Below are 19,859 nucleotides of genomic sequence, written 5' to 3'. Positions count from 1 at the left end.
TTCTTTACTCAAAAAGACAAATATACAAAGTAACATTACGAGCCCACAGACGGACTGAATTACAATAAACAATCACTCACAAACACAACATGGGGAACAGAGAAAGTGGATCCGCGGTGGCTAGAAAGCCGGTGACGTCGACTGCCGAACGCCGCCCGAACAAGGAGAGGGAATGACTTCGGCGGAAGTCGTGACAGTAACCTTCCCCACATCAGTGCCTCGACACAATCCTGTCTCAGAACACTACGGACAATTATTTTCAACTTAATGGCTTGGTTTTTGTTCTGACACGCACTGTCACCTGTGGAACCTTATATAGACATGTGTGTGCCCTTGCAAATAATTTCCAATCAATTGAATTGACCACTGGTGGACTCCAATCAAGTTCTAGAAACATCTCAAAGATGATCAATGGAAACAGGATGCACCTGAGCTAAATGTCAAGTCTCATAACAAATGAATATTTATGTAAATAAGGTATTTCAGCTTCGTATTTTTAATACATTTGCTAAAATGTCTAAAAGTGTTTTCACTTTGTAATTCTATTGTAAGGTTCTGTATTTATTTTCTTAGTCAACCTTGTGTTCTGTTTCGTTGTGTTCTTGAACGTAGCCCTGTTTCTTTGTATTCTGTTCTTGAATGTAGCTCTGTCTTCATTTTTGATCATTGATTTCACCTGTGTTAGTTACTCACCTGGTCTCATTAAATCCTTATTTAGTTCAGTTCATTCTGTTTGTGCCTTTGAGGTTGTAACGGTTCTTGTCTGTCGAAGGAGAAGCAGACCAAAATGCAGCGTGGTGGTTATTCATGTTCTTTAATGAAAAAAGGAACTCGACATGAAATAACTATACCAAAACAACAAACGGAACGTGAAAACCTATACAGCCTATCTGGTGACAACAAACACAGAGACAGGAACAATCACCCACAAACACACAGTGAAACACAGGCTACCTAAATATGGTTCCCAATCAGAGACAATGACTAACACCTGCCTCTGATTGAGAACCATATCAGGCCAGACATAGAAATAGACAAACAAGACATCCAAAATAGAATGCCCACTCAGATAACACCCCGACCAACCAAAACATAAAAACATACAAAGTAAACTATGGTCAGGGTGTGACAGTACCCCCCCCCCCAAGGTGCGGACTCCGGCCGCAAAACCTGAACCTATCGGGGAGGGTCTGGGTGAGCATCTGTCCGCGGTGGCGACTCTGGTGCTGGACGTGGCCCCCACTTCACCGTAGTCTTAGTCCCCCACCTTGTCAGCTTCCGTGACCTCCTAGCCACGGCAACCCTACTTAATAACACGGGACAGAGGGGCAGCTCGGGACAGAGGGGCAGCTCGGGACAGAGGGGCAGCTCGGGACAGAGGGGCTCTTCAGACTCCGGCAGCAGCGCCGGACAGGCGGGAGACTCCCCGGCAGCAGCGCCGGACAGGCGGGAGACTCCCCGGCAGCAGCGCCGGACAGGCGGGAGACTCCCCGGCAGCAGTGCCGGACAGGCGGGAGACTCCCCGGCAGCAGCGCCGGACAGGCGGGAGACTTCCCGGCAGCACATGGGAGGAGGAAGGCTCTGGCAGATCCTGGCTGACTGGCGGATCTGGAAGAGTCTGGCTGACTGGCGGATCTGGAAGAGTCTGACTGACTGGCGGATCTGGAAGAGTCTGACTGACTGGCGGATCTGGAAGAGTCTGGCAGACTGGCGGATCTGGAAGAGTCTGGCAGACTGGCGGATCTGGAAGAGTCTGGCTGACTGGAGGTTCCGGCAGATCCTGGCTGACTGATGGATCTGAAAGAGTCTGGCTGACTGGCGGATCTGGAAGAGTCTGGCTGACTGGCGGATCTGGAAGAGTCTGGCTGACTGGCGGATCTGGAAGAGTCTGGCAGACTGGCGGATCTGGAAGAGTCTGGCAGACTGGCGGATCTGGAAGAGTCTGGCTGACTGGAGGTTCCGGCAGATCCTGGCTGACTGACGGATCTGAAAGAGTCTGGCTGACTGGCGGATCTGGAAGAGTCTGGCTGACTGGGAGATCTGGAAGAGTCTGGTGACTGGCGGATCTGGAAGGGTCTGGCTGAATGGCGGATCTGGAAGAGTCTGGTGACTGGCGGATCTGGAAGAGTCTGGCTGACTGGCGGATCTGGAAGAGTCTGGCGGATCTGGAAGAGTCTGGCTGACTGGCGGATCTGGAAGAGTCTGGTTGACTGGCGGATCTGGAAGAGTCTGGTTGACTGGCAGATCTGGAAGAGTCTGGCTGAATGGCGGATCTGGAAGAGTCTGGCTGAATGGCGGATCTGGAAGAGTCTGGCTGACTGGCAGATCTGGAAGAGTCTGGTGACTGGCAGATCTGGAAGAGTCTGGCTGAATGGCGGATCTGGAAGAGTCTGGCTGACTGGCGGATCTGGAAGAGTCTGGCTGACTGGCGGATCTGGAAGAGTCTGGCTGACTGGCGGATCTGGAAGAGTCTGGCTGACTGGCGGATCTGGAAGAGTCTGGCGGATCTGGAAGAGTCTGGCTGACTGGCGGATCTGGAAGAGTCTGGTTGACTGGCGGATCTGGAAGAGTCTGGTTGACTGGCAGATCTGGAAGAGTCTGGCTGAATGGCGGATCTGGAAGAGTCTGGCTGACTGGCAGATCGGGAAGTGTCTGGCTGACTGGCAGATCTGGAAGAGTCTGGCTGACTGGCAGATCTGGAAGAGTCTGGTGACTGGCAGATCTGGAAGAGTCTGGCTGACTGGCGGATCTGGAAGAGTCTGGCTGACTGGCGGATCTGGAAGAGTCTGGCTGACTGGCGGATCTGGAAGAGTCTGGCTGACTGGCGGATCTGGAAGAGTCTGGCTGACTGGCGGATCTGGAAGAGTCTGGCGGATCTGGAAGAGTCCGGCTGACTGGCGGATCTGGAAGAGTCCGGTTGACTGGCGGATCTGGAAGAGTCTGGTTGAATGGCGGATCTGGAAGAGTCTGGCTGACTGGCGGATCTGGAAGAGTCTGGCTGACTGGCAGATCTGGAAGAGTCTGGCTGACTGGCAGATCTGGAAGAGTCTGGCTGACTGGCAGATCTGGAAGAGTCTGGCTGACTGGCAGATCTGGAAGAGTCTGGCTGACTGGCAGATCTGGAAGAGTCTGGCTGACTGGCAGATCTGGAAGAGTCTGGCTGACTGGCGGATCCTGGCAGACTGACGGCTCTGGCTGCTCCATGCTGACTGGCGGCTCTGGCTGCTCCATGCTGACTGGCGGCTCTGGCTGCTCCATGCTGACTGGCGGCTCTGGCTGCTCCATGCTGACTGGCGGCTCTGGCTGCTCCATGCTGACTGGCGGCTCTGGCTGCTCCATGCAGACTAACAGCTCTGGCTGCTCCATGCAGACTAACAGCTCTGGCTGCTCCATGCAGGCTGGCAGCTCTGGCTGCGCTAAACAGGCGGGAGACTCCAGCAGCGCAGGAGAGGAGAAAGGCTCCGGCAGCGCTGGAGAGGCGAGGCGCACTGTAGGCCTGATGCATGGTGCTGGCACTGGTGGTACTGGGTTGATGATACGCACAGGAAGCCTGGTGCGGGGAGCTGCCACCGGAGGGCTGGTGTGTGGAGGTGTCACAGGATGGGCTAGACCGTGAAGGCGTACTGGAGATCTTGAGAGCAGTGCTGGCACAGGACGTGCAAGGCTAGGGAGGTGCACAGGAGGCCTGGTGCGTGAGGCTGGCACCAACTTCACCAGCCGACTAACACTCACCTCAGGACGAGTATGGAGCGCTGACCCAGGTGCCATCAAATCCCCGACACGCTCCGTCGGGCGAATTCCATGCTTAAAGCACCAACACAGCAACTCCCTCATTACTCTCTCTTCCAACTTCCCCATTAACTCCTTCACAGTCTCTGTTTCGCTCACCTCCAACACCGGCTCTGGTTCTGGTCTCCTCACGATGAACAGGGAGAGTTGGCTCAGGTCTGACTCCTGACTCTGCCACACTCTCCCTGAGCTCCCCCCAATACATTTTTAGGGCTGACTCTCGGGCTTCCATCCGCGTCGCCGTGCTGCCTCCTCATACCGGCGCCTCTCCGCTTTTACCGCCTCCAGTTCTTCTTTGGGGCGGCGATATTCTCCAGGCTGAGCCCAGGGTCCTTCTCCGTCTAATTCGTCCTCCCATGTCCATTCCTCTCTTTGTTGCTGTTGCCTGTTACCACGCCGCTTGGTCCTGTTGTGGTGGGTGATTCTGTAACGGTTCTCGTCTGTCGAAGGAGAAGCGGACCAAAATGCAGCGTGGTGGTTATTCATGTTCTTTTATGAAAAAAGGAACTCGACACGAAATAACTAACTATACAAAAACAACAAACGGAACGTGAAAACCTATACAGCCTATCTGGTGACAACAAACACAGAGACAGGAACAATCACCCACAAACACACAGTGAAACACAGGCTACCTAAATATGGTTCCCAATCAGAGACAATGACTAACACCTGCCTCTGATTGAGAACCATATCAGGCCAGACATAGAAATAGACAAACAAGACATCCAACATAGAATGCCCACTCAGATCACACCTCTACCAACCAAAACATAGAAACATACAAAGTAAACTATGGTCAAGGTGTGACAGAGGTATTGTTTGTTTTGACTCTACTAAGCCTTTTCCTAGCTCGTTTGTGAGAACCAGTTATAGCCTTCAGTCCTAGTTTCAATTCACCTGATTGTTTGCCTACCTGTGTATGATGAAATAAACACCTGCTGTGCGCTGCTGTGAATCTACACCTTTTCCCTCCTCTGTTTTCATTACAACTGTACCTTCTATGTCCTCTGTTTGCTGTGTTTTTACCCTACCATGTTGATTGCTACCTAATTTCAGACTTTTGTGTTCCAGTTCCTTATATTTGAAGATGTAGTTCAATAATTAACCTTTTTTCTAATGCGTTTTTTTTCTAATATTTATAAATACGATAAATACAAAGTAAACTTTGTTCAGATGTAGCCTAGTGCGTAGAGCGTTGGGCCAGTAACCAAAAGGCTGCTGGATCAAATTCCGGAGCTGACAAGGTAAAAATCTGTTGTTCTGCCCCTGAACAAGGCAGTTAACCCATTGTTCCCTGGTAGGCTGTCATTGTAAATAAGAATTTAGGCCACTTAAAAAAATAAGAAAGAGGCCTACCTTATTTAAGTTGCCATTGCCTAATATATTTTATTTATGCTCATTGCATATTTATAAAACACAAACTAGACAGCTGGTTTGACAGTCTGTGGCTAAAATGCTGTTGCGCTAACCGCGTGTGACAGAAACTGAGCATACATTTTCCAGAATCAATATTCATTGATACTCCTGTTTTAGTAATATCTGCTCTTTGCACAGTTTGAGGTTAAATTATTGCCTATTACAGTAAAACAATGTCTCAATATGTTTCGGTGTCCATAAAACTGTTTCTGTTGGATCAAACCTCAAATGCAAATAGCAAGTTGAAACCGCTTGTTGTTAGAGAGGAAGAAGTTAAATGTAATCTTTGTTCTTGTAAGTAACAGAGGGAGGGGTTTGGTGTGTGTGTGTGTGTGTGTGTGTGTGTGTGTGTGTGTGTGTGTGTGTGTGTGTGTGTGTGTGTGTGTGTGTAAATGGGAAGGTGCACAGTCACAGCAGAATAAGGCTTCATAGTCATTATATAAATAGGCCGATTTCCTTGCCCAAGCGTAAATTAGCATAATAAAAAAACTCACAAAATCATCTGTAGCCTCCGAACTGTTGAAATGGAAAGATGAGAATCTCAGGAACACAATGGTGTTCTCCGTTTTGCTCTACGACCCCCACAAGCGTCTTGGGACTTCTGTCTGTGGCAACCAAACAGTTTGGGCTACACACTCATAATGCCTCTATGGAAAGGTGACACTCCCACTAACATGTACATGTACATGTTGTTTGTTCTACTCTAGGATGCCCACAGGCCTCACAAGACTCGTCTGAAGGTCCCCCGGTACTGTAACGTGTTCTTCGTTTGTTGCAAGAGAGTCGGACCGAAATGCAGCGTGTTGGTTACTCATGTTGTTTAATGAAACAAATGACGAATACAAGAAAATACTGAGACAAAATACAAAACAACAAAACGGAACGTGAAACCTAAGTACAGCCTATTTTGATTTATAAAAATAATTTATTATCTTCAGTACCATTCATTCTTTACAAATCATAATTTACATACATACACAAATAAAGATATTTTTAATTAAACTAATTAAATTAAACTAAACATAAACCCCAAACAAAACCTCAGGGGAGCATCTTCCCTCCCCGTTACCCTACAAAACACCTTTCCCTATCTCCCCGTCCCTAATCTATCCTCTTACAAATCTAAATGACACCCAACCCTAAACCCCCCTTCCACCTCTCCCGAGCAGCATGCTGCCCCCACTTCCTCTCCTCCCTCTTCATCCTCCCCCTCAAATCTCCTTCCACTCTCCTCACTATCCCTTCCACCCCCCAATCTCTCCCTGTCTTCACCATGTTCTGCCTGGCTTCCCACAGCCCCCGTTTAAAGACACTCATGAGAAGCCAGAGCAGAAACCTGTCCCTATCCGTCCCTCTCACTCTCCCTACACCCCTCTCTAACCTGGCCCACGTCAATACAAAATCCCCCTTTACCAAACCTAACAACACCCGTGCCCTAGCCCATACTACTCCGGCAAAGGCACAGTCCCAAAAGACATGACGCACAAGAGGATCTTGGACAGGTGGGGGATTGCACTAAACTAAACCGGTACAAGATGGAACGTACCGGCAAACACTTATGAAGGCTCAACCAATTCAGGTCCTTGAGCCTGTTGTCCAGACCCCGCACCTGCACTCCCTCCCAGACCGCTTCCGAGATGCCTACTACAGGCGCCCGACTCTCTGCCTTTCTGACCTCCTCGTACAGGTGCCTATGATCTAAACCTACTCGGGCAACTTCAACCTCAGGGTGCGCACGCAGCCACTTGGCCGCATGACCAAAGTGCCACGGCAGCTGTTCCGCCCGAGGACCCGTGTTAGACCACACCATTATGCTTCTCGCCTGATACGAGAAAAACACCCGCAGGAAGTAACCGGACGGGTGTATCACTGGCTGAGCAAGCTCCGTTAACAAGAAAGAAACAAAAATTGTGTCCAGCTTGAGTTGGAAATGTGGTACCCCCCTACCTCCCTCCCCGATGGGACAGATCATACGTGCCCTGGCGACCCACTCATACCTGCCACTCCACATAAACTGAAACACAAGCTTCACTAGAGGCCTTCTCAGACAAACCGGCAATGGGTAGATGTATGCCAAATACAAAAGTGACGGCAACACATCCACCTTTAGGACCAGGACTTTGCCCATAAAAGACAAATACCTAGCTTTCCACATTGCTAGCTTCCTCTGTACCACTGCAATACACATGTTCCAGTTTAGCGTCGCAGAGCCGGAGGTCTCAAAATGGACCCCGAGAATCCTCAGGGCCCCCTCACAGAGAGAATACCCCCCAGGCACATCCGTTCTACCGTGCCATCTTCCGAAAAACTTGACGGAAGACTTTGCATGGTTCAGAACTGCTCCCGACGCTCGAGTGAAATCCCCAAAGATGGCAAGGGACCTTGTCAGGCACGAGTCCTTGCACAACAACAAGGAAGTGTCGTCGGCGTACTGCGTCATCTTAACACGCAGTCCACCACTTCCAGGGATCAGCAGACCTTCCACCCCTGTGTCTGCCCTAATGGCAGCCCCCAGAGGCTCCATGTACAGAACGAAGAGGAGAGCCGAGAGTGGGCACCCCTGCCTGACCCCAGACGAGAGGTCAAAAACATTTAACATTACATTTACATTTAAGTCATTTAGCAGACGCTCTTATCCAGAGCGACTTACAAATTGGTGAATTCACCTTCTGACATCCAGTGGAACAGCCACTTTACAATAGTGCATCTAAATCATTAAGGGGGGTGAGAAGGATTACTTATCCTATCCTAGGTATTCCTTGAAGAGGTGGGGTTTCAGGTGTCTCCGGAAGGTGGTGATTGACTCCGCTGTCCTGGCGTTGTGAGGGAGTTTGTTCCACCATTGGGGGGCCAGAGCAGCAAACAGTTTTGACTGGGCTGAGCGGGAACTGTACTTCCTCAGTGGTAGGGAGGCGAGCAGGCCAGAGGTGGATGAACGCAGTGCCCTTGCTTGGGTGTAGGGCCTGATCAGAGCCTGGAGGTACTGCGGTGCCGTTCCCCTCACAGCTCCGTAGGCAAGCACCATGGTCTTGTAGCGGATGCGAGCTTCAACTGGAAGCCAGTGGAGAGAGTGGAGGAGCGGGGTGACGTGAGAGAACTTGGGAAGGTTGAACACCAGACGGGCTGCGGCGTTCTGGATGAGTTGTAGGGGTTTAATGGCACAGGCAGGGAGCCCGGCCAACAGCGAGTTGCAGTAATCCAGACGGGAGATGACAAGTGCCTGGATTAGGACCTGCGCCGCTTCCTGTGTGAGGCAGGGTCGTACTCTGCGGATGTTGTAGAGCATGAACCTACAGGAACGGGCCACCGCCATGATGTTGGTTGAGAATGACAGGGTGTTGTCCAGGATCACGCCAAGGTTCTTAGCGCTCTGGGAGGAGGACACAATGGAGTTGTCAACCGTGATGGCGAGATCATGGAACGGGCAGTCCTTCCCCGGGAGGAAGAGCAGCTCCGTCTTGCCGAGGTTCAGCTTGAGGTGGTGATCCGTCATCCACACTGATATGTCTGCCAGACATGCAGAGATGCGATTCGCCACCTGGTCATCAGAAGGGGGAAAGGAGAAGATTAATTGTGTGTCGTCTGCATAGCAATGATAGGAGAGACCATGTGAGGTTATGACAGAGCCAAGTGACTTGGTGTATAGCGAGAATAGGAGAGGGCCTAGAACAGAGCCCTGGGGGACACCAGTGGTGAGAGCGCGTGGCGAGGAGACAGATTCTCGCCACGCCACCTGGTAGGAGCGACCTGTCAGGTAGGACGCAATCCAAGCATGGGCCGCGCCGGAGATGCCCAACTCGGAGAGGGTGGAGAGGAGGATCTGATGGTTCACAGTATCGAAGGCAGCCGATAGGTCTAGAAGGATGAGAGCAGAGGAGAGAGAGTTAGCTTTAGCAGTGGGGAGCGCCTCCGTGATACAGAGAAGAGCAGTCTCAGTTGAATGACTAGTCTTGAAACCTGACTGATTTGGATCAAGAAGGTCATTCTGAGAGAGATAGCGGGAGAGCTGGCCAAGGACGGCACGTTCAAGAGTTTTGGAGAGAAAAGAAAGAAGGGATACTGGTCTGTAGTTGTTGACATCGGAGGGATCGAGTGTAGGTTTTTTCAGAAGGGGTGCAACTCTCGCTCTCTTGAAGACGGAAGGGACGTAGCCAGCGGTCAGGGATGAGTTGATGAGCGAGGTGAGGTAAGGGAGAAGGTCTCCGGAAATGGTCTGGAGAAGAGAGGAGGGGATAGGGTCAAGCGGGCAGGTTGTTGGGTGGCCGGCCGTCACAAGAAGCGAGATTTCATCTGGAGAGAGAGGGGAGAAAGAGGTCAGAGCACAGGGTAGGGCAGTGTGAGCAGAACCAGCGGTGTCGTTTGACTTAGCAAACGAGGATCGGATGTCGTCGACCTTCTTTTCACAATGGTTGACGAAGTCATCTGCAGAGAGGGAGGAGGGGGGGGGGAGGAGGATTCAGGAGGGAGGAAAAGGTGGCAAAGAGCTTCCTAGGGTTAGAGGCAGATGCATGGAATTTAGAGTGGTAGAAAGTGGCTTTAGCAGCAGAGACAGAGGAGGAAAATGTAGAGAGGAGGGAGTGAAAGGATGCCAGGTCCGCAGGGAGGCGAGTTTTCCTCCATTTCCGCTCGGCTGCCCGGAGCTCTGTTCTGTGAGCTCGCAATGAGTCGTCGAGCCACGGAGCGGGAGGGGAGGACCGAGCCGGCCTGGAGGATAGGGGACATAGAGAGTCAAAGGATGCAGAAAGGGAAGAGAGGAGGGTTGAGGAGGCAGAATCAGGAGATAGGTTGGAGAAGGTATGAGCAGAGGGAAGAGATGATAGGATGGAAGAGGAGAGAGTAGCGGGGGAGAGAGAGCGAAGGTTGGGACGGCGCGATACCATCTGAGTAGGGGCAGTGTGGGAAGTGTTGGATGAGAGCGAGAGGGAAAAGGATACAAGGTAGTGGTCGGAGACTTGGAGGGGAGTTGCAATGAGGTTAGTGGAAGAACAGCATCTAGTAAAGATGAGGTCGAGCGTATTGCCTGCCTTGTGAGTAGGGGGAAGGTGAGAGGGTGAGGTCAAAAGAGGAGAGGAGTGGAAAGAAGGAGGCAGAGAGGAATGAGTCAAAGGTAGACGTGGGGAGGTTAAAGTCGCCCAGGACTGTGAGAGGTGAGCCGTCCTCAGGAAAGGAGCTTATCAAGGCATCAAGCTCATTGATGAACTCTCCGAGGGAACCTGGAGGGCGATAAATGATAAGGATGTTAAGCTTGAAAGGGCTGGTAACTGTGACAGCATGGAATTCAAAGGAGGCGATAGACAGATGGGTAAGGGGAGAGAGAGAGAATGACCACTTGGGAGAGATGAGGATCCCGGTGCCACCACCCCGCTGACCAGAAGCTCTCGGGGTGTGCGAGAACACGTGGGCGGACGAAGAGAGAGCAGTAGGAGTAGCAGTGTTATCTGTGGTGATCCATGTTATCTGTGGTGATCCAACGTCACTCAAGTGACTATTTACACTAACTCGGCACCCCGCTCCGACATATAATGTCCGAATCCATCCTATAAACTTCTCCCCAAATCCTAATCGACCTAACACTCTGAATAAAAAGGATCTATTCACGCGATGGAAGGCTTTCGCCTGATCTACCGCTGCTACCATAAAAGGCAGTCCTCTATCTTCAACCCAAGCGATGGAGTCCCTGATTAACTGTAGGTTCCATCTAATAGAGCGGCCCTCTACCCCGCACGTCTGATCCTCATGAACGACGTAGGGAAGGGCTGTGCGCAACCGGTCTGCTAAAACCTTTGCAAGTAGCTTGTAATCTACACACAGCATGGTCAACGGCCGCCAGTTGCCAAGGTCAGTTACTTCCCCCTTCTTATATAAAAGTGACAGCACACCAACAGCCATTGATCCCCCCGGGACCCCCGTCTCAAGGATGGCCTTCAAGACTTCGAGGACCACTGGTCCAAGTATACCCCAAAACTTGAGATAAAACTCAGCCGGCAGCCCATCCATCCCAGGCACCTTCCCTTTTCCCATCCTCCTAAGAGCGCTCTCAACCTCTTCTAGTGAAATCTGGGCCTCCATCACTTCTCTAATGTCCTCCGGCAACCGCCTGGACAAGTGTTCTAAAAACACATTTCCCTGCTCTACATCTATTTCCCTTTCCTTAAATAAACCTTGGAAATGATCAGTTGTCACCCTGACCATATCCTCTGGTTCTCTAACTATACTACCATTTTCTTCCCTAACACCATGCATTACCTTCCTACTCTGTCTTGCCCTAACCAACTTACAGAACATAGCAGAACAAGTCTCATTATGTTCTAGAAAGCCGCTATGCGCACGCTCCAGGAAAGCTCGAGCCTTCCGCTCCTGCAACTCCCTGAGCTGCGCCTTTAGGGTCAACCCTAAAGGAGGCTCGATCCTTAACGTAAGGGTTGTACATGTTAACAGTTACAACCCTAAAGTTATTCTTCGCCAGACTTGATATTTCGTAGTGGCACATCGGCCTCTCACCTCCCACTCCCTTCTAAGGATGTCATCATGTTTTTCTTCAGTATATAGCACGACGTCATATGCTCCCTCCAACGAGTTGCCTTGGAAACAAAACACGTCCTTCACCGTCAGCTTTAGAATCCCCATCAATATAATTCTTCCAAAAGATTCTCGTCCTAACGGCTCCAACTCCTTTTCCTTCCAAGCAAAACGAATCGTGTTAGCCAGCCCAATCCCAGGGATCGACCGTGATGATGTATTTAGCACCATCTCCGCAAGGAGAATGGCGCTCATTCTTTTCTCTTCCAATACAAGAAAAAACAAAAATCCAAAAGTGACCGCAACTGACTGGTGCAAACTACACAGAGACAGGAACAATCACCCACGAAATACACAGTGAAACCCAGGCTACCTAAATACGGTTCCCAATCAGAGACAACAAGAATCACCTGACTCTGATTGAGAACCGCCTCAGGCAGCCAAACCGAAACTAAACACACCCCTAATCAACCACAATCCCAATGCCTACAAAAAAAACAATACGACAACACAATAACATAAACCCATGTCACACCCTGGCCTGACCAACTAATTAACTAAAAACACAAAATACTAAGACCAAGGCGTGACAGGTACCAGTTGAAAAAAATGAATGGAACTACAGTGATATTGGAAAGTATTTTGTTAAGTTACAGCCTTATTCTAAAATGGAATATATATATATATATATATATATATTCAACAAAGTACTGAGTAAAGGGTCTGAACACTTATTTAAATGTGATATTTCAGTTTTTTATTTTTTATGAAGTAGCAAACATTTGTTTTTGCTCAGTCATTATGTGGTATTGTGTGTAGATTGATGAGCAGAAAAAAACTATTTCATTTTAGAATAAGTCTGAATACTTTCCGAAGGCACTGTATAGGTATATTTGTGTGTATGTATGTATATATTTAATCATTTTTAACTTTGCGGTGCTGCAGCACCCCAAATTCCCATGGCTACGGATACTATAGGCCTCTATGTAGAAAAAAAGAGGAAGACACAGACAGAGATGCTTTTTCCTAAGAGAAAGAAAGAGAGACAAGTGATCAGACAGAAAGAAAAGCAGCAGGGAGCCATGCTGTCAGAAAGTGGTCACCAAACAGCAGTCAGAAGAATCTCCAATCATCTGTGTCTTCCCCACCCTTACATTTTCTCTATTATTACAAGGTGTGAAGCGGTGTTAACATTCGCTTTCCTGGTGGCTTCACACTAGCCCCCGGAATCCAGACACAGTTAGGGGAAGAAATATGGGTCCACAGAGCGATATTTCACTGGCACCAGTGCGACATTGATGGATTACGGATCATTAGACATTTGCCAGTTTGCTTTGGTGCAGAGAGTTATTTTCAGCAATAATATATGGGACTATTGATTGGATGGGAAGTTCAGAAATTTGTTTTTGGGACGTAGAAGTAGCGCGCAAAATGGAGGATAGAGGATAGAAATGTATTGATGCAAGGATAAATTCATCTGAAATGATTCAACGTTTCATTTTCACATTCATCAAATATGGGCTATTATTTAATGTAGATGTATCAACCTAAATGTACTATGCCTTTATATTTATATTAAAGAAAAGGTATTCAAGTATTCTAAACTCCTTTCTCTCTCTCTTCTCTTCCGTTGTTCAGTGATGGTGCTGATGATCATGTCGATGCGTCAGAGGATGAAGGAGCCATTAATTCTGGAGGAGGAGAGGGACGTGAGGGAGAACATCGTCCGCTACGACGATGAAGGTGGAGGAGAGGAAGACACGGAGGCCTTCGACATGGTAGCCCTCCGCAACCTCAATGTCATCAGAGACCCCAAGGTCCGGCGAGACGTCATCCCTGACACCCACACCTTCTTCCCCTACCCAACGTCCTCCTCCTCGCAGCCTGTCCACAAAACCCTGCCAGACAATGTGGTGTTCCGAGAGTTCATCTGGGACCGCCTGAAAGATGCAGATGTTGAGCCTTCAGCTCCGCCATACGACTCTTTGCAGACGTACGCCTTTGAGGGGAGTGGCTCGGTAGCTGAATCCTTAAGCTCCTTGGAGTCGCTAAGTACAGACTCAGAGCAGAACTACGACTATCTCAGCACCTGGGGGCCACGTTTCAAGAAGCTCGCCGACCTGTATGGCAACAGCGACGGCAATAGCAATGGCAACAGCATGTTGTCATAGCCAAAACTTTCCTGAACATAGACAACAAATATGTTATGATAGTCTGGGGTGAGAGTCTGTGAAAACAAAGTGAGATAGGAAAAATACAAGTGACTTCAAAGTTTGGGTTTGTTTATGTGCCTTGGATTTTGAATTTTCAAAAGGGGTGACTTGGCAAGTTTTGACAAGTAATTTCAAAAGTGAGTTGACTGAAGAACAAAAACATTAAAAGGTTTCATAGTTGGGCTGAGGTCCAGCGTACATGATAGGCTACAGTATATTTATGTGGAGAAACCTGTTCTCTCAATCCTGACATGGGCACAGACCCAGCAGTCTTGCATTGATGCATTCTCTTGCTCTTTTCGTTTAAAAAAACAAACTTTTCTCTTGAAGTGCCCAGTCCCGGCTGGCTAATCGGTAGAGTAGTCACTCAACTATTAATTTGAAAGTCATGAAGAGTGTTAATATTTTGTTTTTGTTCTGTGTTTTTCACAGAGACTATGAAGAAAATGTATTAAGTCAGACTCACAGAGAAAAAACAATCATCAAATCAAATTTTATTGGTCACATACACATATTTAACAGATGCGGGTGTAGAGAAATGCTTGTGTTCCTAGCTCCAACAGTGCAGTAATATCTAACAAATCACAACAATACACACAAATCTAAAAGTAAAATAATAAGGACATTGGAGTGGCATTGACTAAAATACAGTAGAATATAATACAGTATATACATATGAAATGAGTAAAGCACTATGTAAACAGTATTCAAGTGATTAGCGTTCCATTATTCAAGTGACCAGTGATTCCATGTCTCTGAATATGGGGCAGCAGCCGGCTAGTAATGGTTATTTAACAGTCTGGTGGCCTTGAGATAGCGGGGTGAACAGGCCATTGTTACAGGTGGTTGATGTCCTTGATTACCTGTTTGGCCTTCCTGTGATAACGGGTGCTGTAGGTGTCCAGGAGGGCAGACAGTGTGCTGTACCAGGCGTGACACAGCCTGACAGGATGCTCTCAATTGTGCATTTGTAAAAGTATGTGATGGTTTTAGGGGCCAAGTCAAATTTCTTCAGCCTCCTGAGGTTGAAGAGGCGCTATTGCGCCTTCAACACCACGCTGCTTGTGTGGGTGGACCATTTCAGATCATCAGTGATGTGTATACCATGGAACTAGAAGCTTACCACCTTCTCCGCTGCGGTCCCGTCGATGTGGATAGGGGCATGGTCCCTCTGCTTTTTACTAAAGTTCATGATCAGCTCCTTAATTTTGTTGATGTTGAGGGAGATGTTATTTTCCTGCCACCACTCCGCCAAGGCCCTCACCTCCTCCCTGTAACCTGCCTCGTCATGGTTGATAATCAGGCTTACTATGTTTGTGTCGTCCACAAACTTGATGATTGAGTTGGAGGCGTTTGTGGCCACGCAGTCATGGGTGAACAGGTAATACAGGATGGGGCTGAGCACGCACCCTTGTGGGGCCCCTGAGTTGAGGATCAGTGAAGGGGAGGTGTTGTTTCCTACCTTCACTTGGAGAGTTCTATCGTGTTGAAGGCTGAGCTATAGTCAATGAAAAGCATTCTTACATAGGTATTCCTCTTGTCCAGATGGCATAGGGCAGTGTAATAATCTGTGGATGTATTTGGGCAGTAAGCAAATTGAAGTGGATCTATGGTGTCAGGTAAGGTAGAGGTGGTGTGATGCTTAACTAGCCTCTCAAAGCACTTCATGACGACAAAAGTGAGTGCTACGGGGTGATATCAATTTAGTTCAGTTGCCTTTGTTCCTGTACCCAAGAAAGCAATGGTGGACATCTTTGAAGCAAGTGGTGACAGCAGGCTGGGATAGGAAGAGATTAAATATGTACATTAACACTCCAGCAAGTGGGTCAGCGCGCTTGCCCTGAGGATACAGCTAGGGATGCCGTCTGGACTGGCAGCCTTGAGAGGATTAACACGCTTAAATGTGTTACTCACGTCAGCCACAGAGAATGAGAGCCCACTGTCCTTGGGAGCAGGCTGCGTTGATGACGCCGGCTCCTCAAAGGTGGGAGAAGAAGGTGTTTAGCTTGTCCGGGAGCAAGACGTCGGTGTCCACGACATGTCTGGTTTTCCCTTTGTAATTCGTGATTGTCTGTAGACTCTGCCACATACGTCTTGTGTCTTAGTCCCTGAATTACGACTCCACTTTGTCTCTGTACTGACGTTGTACCTGTTTGATTGACTTACGGAGGGTATAACTACACTGTTTGTATTCAACCACATTCCCAGTCACCTTGCCATGGTTAAATGTGGCGGTTCATTGCTATTTGTGTCAAGTAGTCAGGTGTACAGATCTTTAATTTCATGAGAGAGCTCTGAAATCTGTGTACATTTTCTCCTATTAACATTGCATTTAACAGATGTTAGAATGTGGTGTTTGCCTTTGAAGTCTGTTTCCCTTAGGCTCAATCAAGTCCACTTCTATGTAATAATGATGTAATAACAATGATGTAACGTTATGGTTGAGATGGAAAATCCATATCCATCTCGTTTGAACCTTTAAATAAAGTGTTTTTCATTATTTGCAAAGGAATTCGGAATTCACAGTCGATGTTGGATACTTGCAACTTTGACTCGAATAAAGTGAAGGCTTTTTTGAATGGGTTTCAATGCTGGGCTGAAATTGAATTCTATACCTTTATTTAACTAGGCAAGTCAGTTAAGAACAAATTCTTAATTTCAATGATGACCTAGGAACAGCGGGGAAAGGCAGATTTTTACATTGTCAGCTTTTGGATTCGATCTTGCAACAATTTCGGTTACTAGTCAAACGCGCTAACCACTAGGCTACCTGCAGCCCCATGGGTTACAAAACTAAAATACAATGCTCTCCATGTAGCTCACAGGAAATGCAGCAAATTTGTTAGTCCAAAAATTATTTTACAGAATTAATCATTTTGTTAATTGGTAAGTGACACTGTCACGACTTCCCCCGAAGTTGGTGCCTCACCTTGTTCGTTCGGCGGTTGACATCACCGGCTATCTAGCATCCACCGATCTACATTTATTTTTCCATTTGTTTTGTCTGTATTGTACACACCTGGTTCCCATTACGTTTGAATTAATTCCCTATTTAACCCTCTGAAGCCATCATGGTTTTGTACGTGTTTATTGTTGTCAATTGTCTCGTTTATGTGATTCTGGATTTTCGTTCTCCTTGTTGGAAGATTATTTTTGAGTAAAGATACTATTATTACTCATCTCTGTGTCCTGCGCCTGACTCCGCCTTACCCACATCACCTAGACTCTGAAACACACACTGTATGGTGAGAAAACAGGAGGCAAAGGAAATATTTTCTTTCAAACAAAATGCCTTTTAAACAGTTCCCATTGGAAGTCAGCATGTTAATCAAACATTCTTATTTATTTTGAAGAATCATAAATATGTGATGTTTGCGGATGTTTTTATTATTTTTGTGAACAATAAAAATTACATTCAGTTCCTCGAATGACTAAGGGGACTTCTTTCAATTATTTTGAACAGAAAAAAATACATAAGTTAAATTCTTATCAAGGTGAACCAGATAGGCTTTGAGAAAAAAATGAGGGCTGTTTTGAAGAGATGGCGATGCAGAGCTGCCTTTTTGCCTGCAATGAATATCAGCAGGCGTAAAACGCAGACACACAAACATACATTTTCTTTGCCTTTGCACAACTCCGGGATCCAGATGGGAGGGGAGAGAAAGGGAATGAAAGCGAGGGGTACAGAGGGAGGAGGAGAGAAAGTTCTGTTTGTTTCACGTCTCCTCTAGATGAGGCTTTGTACATGTACATTTGTACAAAGCAGGCTTCAAACTCTGCAGAGGCGTGTGTGATGACTGGCTTGCACGCTCTTGGACCTCTTAAAGAGCCTTTTGCAAATTAGCCAGACGCTTCTCCTGTGGTGATCAGCCTCCAAGCTGTGTGTGCTAACAGTTCTGGTCAGATCATGTGAACAGTGGCATTTACACATACAGTGGGGCAAAAAAGTATTTAGTCAGCCTCCAATTGTGCAAGTTCTCCCACTTAAAAAGATGAGAGAGACCTGTAATTTTCATCATAGGTACATTTCAACTATGACAGACAAAATGAGGAAAAGAAATCCAGAAAATCACATTGTAGGATTTTTAATGAATTTATTTGCAAATTATGGTGGAAAATAAGTATTTGGTCAATAATACAAGTTTATCTCAATACTTTGTTATATACCCCTTGTTGGCAATGACAAAGGTCAAACGTTCTCTGTAAGTCTTCACAAGGTTTTTACACACTGTTGCTGGTATTTTGGCCCTTTCCTCCATGCAGATCTCCTCTAGAGCAGTGATGTTTTGGGGCTGTTGCTGGGCAACACGGACTTTCAACTCCCTCCAAAGATTTTCTATGGGGTTGAGATCTGGAGACTGGCTAGGCCATTCCAGGAACTTGAAATGCTTCTTACAAAGCCACTCCTTCGTTGCCCGGGCGGTGTGTTTGGGATCATTGTCATGCTGAAAGACCCAGCCACGTTTCATCTTCAATGCCCTTGCTGATATCTCAGATTTTCAAAATATGCGTTTACAGCCAACTCTAGATAAGCATTTGTGTAAGTTTAGCGTGGCATAATGCTATGCTAGGCTGTGCTGGCAGCAGGCAACATTTTCACAAAAATAAGAAAAGCAACTAAATTAAATCATTTACCTTTGAAGAACTTCAGATGCTTTCACTCAAGAGACTCCCAGTTAGATAGCAAATGTTCCTTTTTTCCAAAAATAATATTTTTGTAGGCGAAAAACATCACTTTGTTCATCCTGCTTGGCTGAGAAATCAACCGAAAATACTTAAACTATAACGCCAAACTTTTTTCAAAATTTGCTCCATAATATCGACAGAAACACGGCAAACGTTATTTCGGATCCATCCTCAAGGTGTTTTTAACATATGTATTTGATAATATATCCATGGAGGCAGTTGGTTTCTCATAAGAAACGATTGGGAAAATGGCTACCTCAGTATTTTACGCAAGGTTTTCTCCGGGAGACACCATGCGTCCACTCGCCCTATATGGTCTCTTACAGCCATTCTCCAATGGAAATACCTAAAAAGACACAATGCTGCAGACATCTTGGGGAAAACGTGGAAAACGTAAGCTGACTCCTAGCTCCTTCACAGCCATATAAGGAGTCATTGGCATGAGGCGGTTTCAAAAAATGCGGCACTTCCTGATTGGATTTTTATCTGGGTTTTGCCTGTAACATCAGTTCTGTGGCACTCAGACAATATCTTTGCAGTTTTGGAAACGTCAGAGTGTTTTCTTTCCAAAGCTGTCAATTATATGCATAGTCGAGCATCTTTTCGTGACAAAATATCTTGTTTAAAACGGGAACGTTTTTCATCCAAAAATTAAAATAGCGCCCCCTATATCCAAGAAGTTAAATTCACACAGGACAAGACAGGAGAAGTACTCGAGATATAACAAACTGACCCTAGCCCTCCCGACACATCAACTACTGCAGCATAAATACTGGAGGCTAAGACAGGAGGGGTCAGGAGCCACTGTGGCCCCATCCGATGATACCCCCGGACAGGGCCAAACAGGAAGGTTATAACCCCATCCACTTTGCCAAAGCACAGCCCCCACACCACTAGAGGGATATCTTCAACCACCATCTTACCATCCTGAGACAAGGCAGAGTATAGCCCACAAAGATCTCCTCCACGGCGCAACCCAAGAGGGGGGGGGGGACGCCAACCCAGACAGGAAGATCACGTCAGTGACTCAACCCACTCAAGTGACGCACCCCTCCTAGGGATGGCATGAAAGAGCACCAGTAAGCCAGTGACTCAGTCCCTGTAATAGGGTTAGAGGCAGAGAATCTCAGTGGAGAGAGGGGAACCGGCCAGGCAGAGACAGCAAGGGCGGTTCGTTGCTCCAGAGCCTTTACGTTCACCTTCACACTCCTGGGCCAGACTAAACTCAATCAT

At 47.5% G+C, this 19,859-nt stretch overlaps 1 protein-coding gene across 5 annotated transcripts in view; it reads left to right on the top strand.

The window, feature by feature from the left end:
* Positions 1-13,997, top strand: part of LOC135522527 (cadherin-7-like) — a 172,382-nt gene extending 158,385 nt beyond the window's left edge. For 3 of the 5 annotated variants that reach the window (XM_064948869.1, XM_064948870.1, XM_064948867.1), the window contains exon 11: positions 13,366-13,997. In XM_064948869.1, the coding sequence (XP_064804941.1) occupies positions 13,366-13,898 (533 nt within the window). In that variant the 3' untranslated portion in view covers positions 13,899-13,997. Of the gene's footprint in view, positions 1-9,042; positions 9,062-10,019; positions 10,045-13,365 lie in introns of all 5 variants that reach the window. The other 2 variants (XM_064948871.1, XM_064948872.1) reach the window with 2 other exon arrangements.
* The last annotated feature ends 5,862 nt before the right edge of the window (positions 13,998-19,859 follow it).

Source organism: Oncorhynchus masou, chromosome 30 (genome assembly GCF_036934945.1).
Source record: "Oncorhynchus masou masou isolate Uvic2021 chromosome 30, UVic_Omas_1.1, whole genome shotgun sequence".
Classification (NCBI taxonomy): domain Eukaryota; kingdom Metazoa; phylum Chordata; class Actinopteri; order Salmoniformes; family Salmonidae; genus Oncorhynchus; species Oncorhynchus masou.
This window is presented reverse-complemented; position numbering and strand designations above follow the sequence as displayed.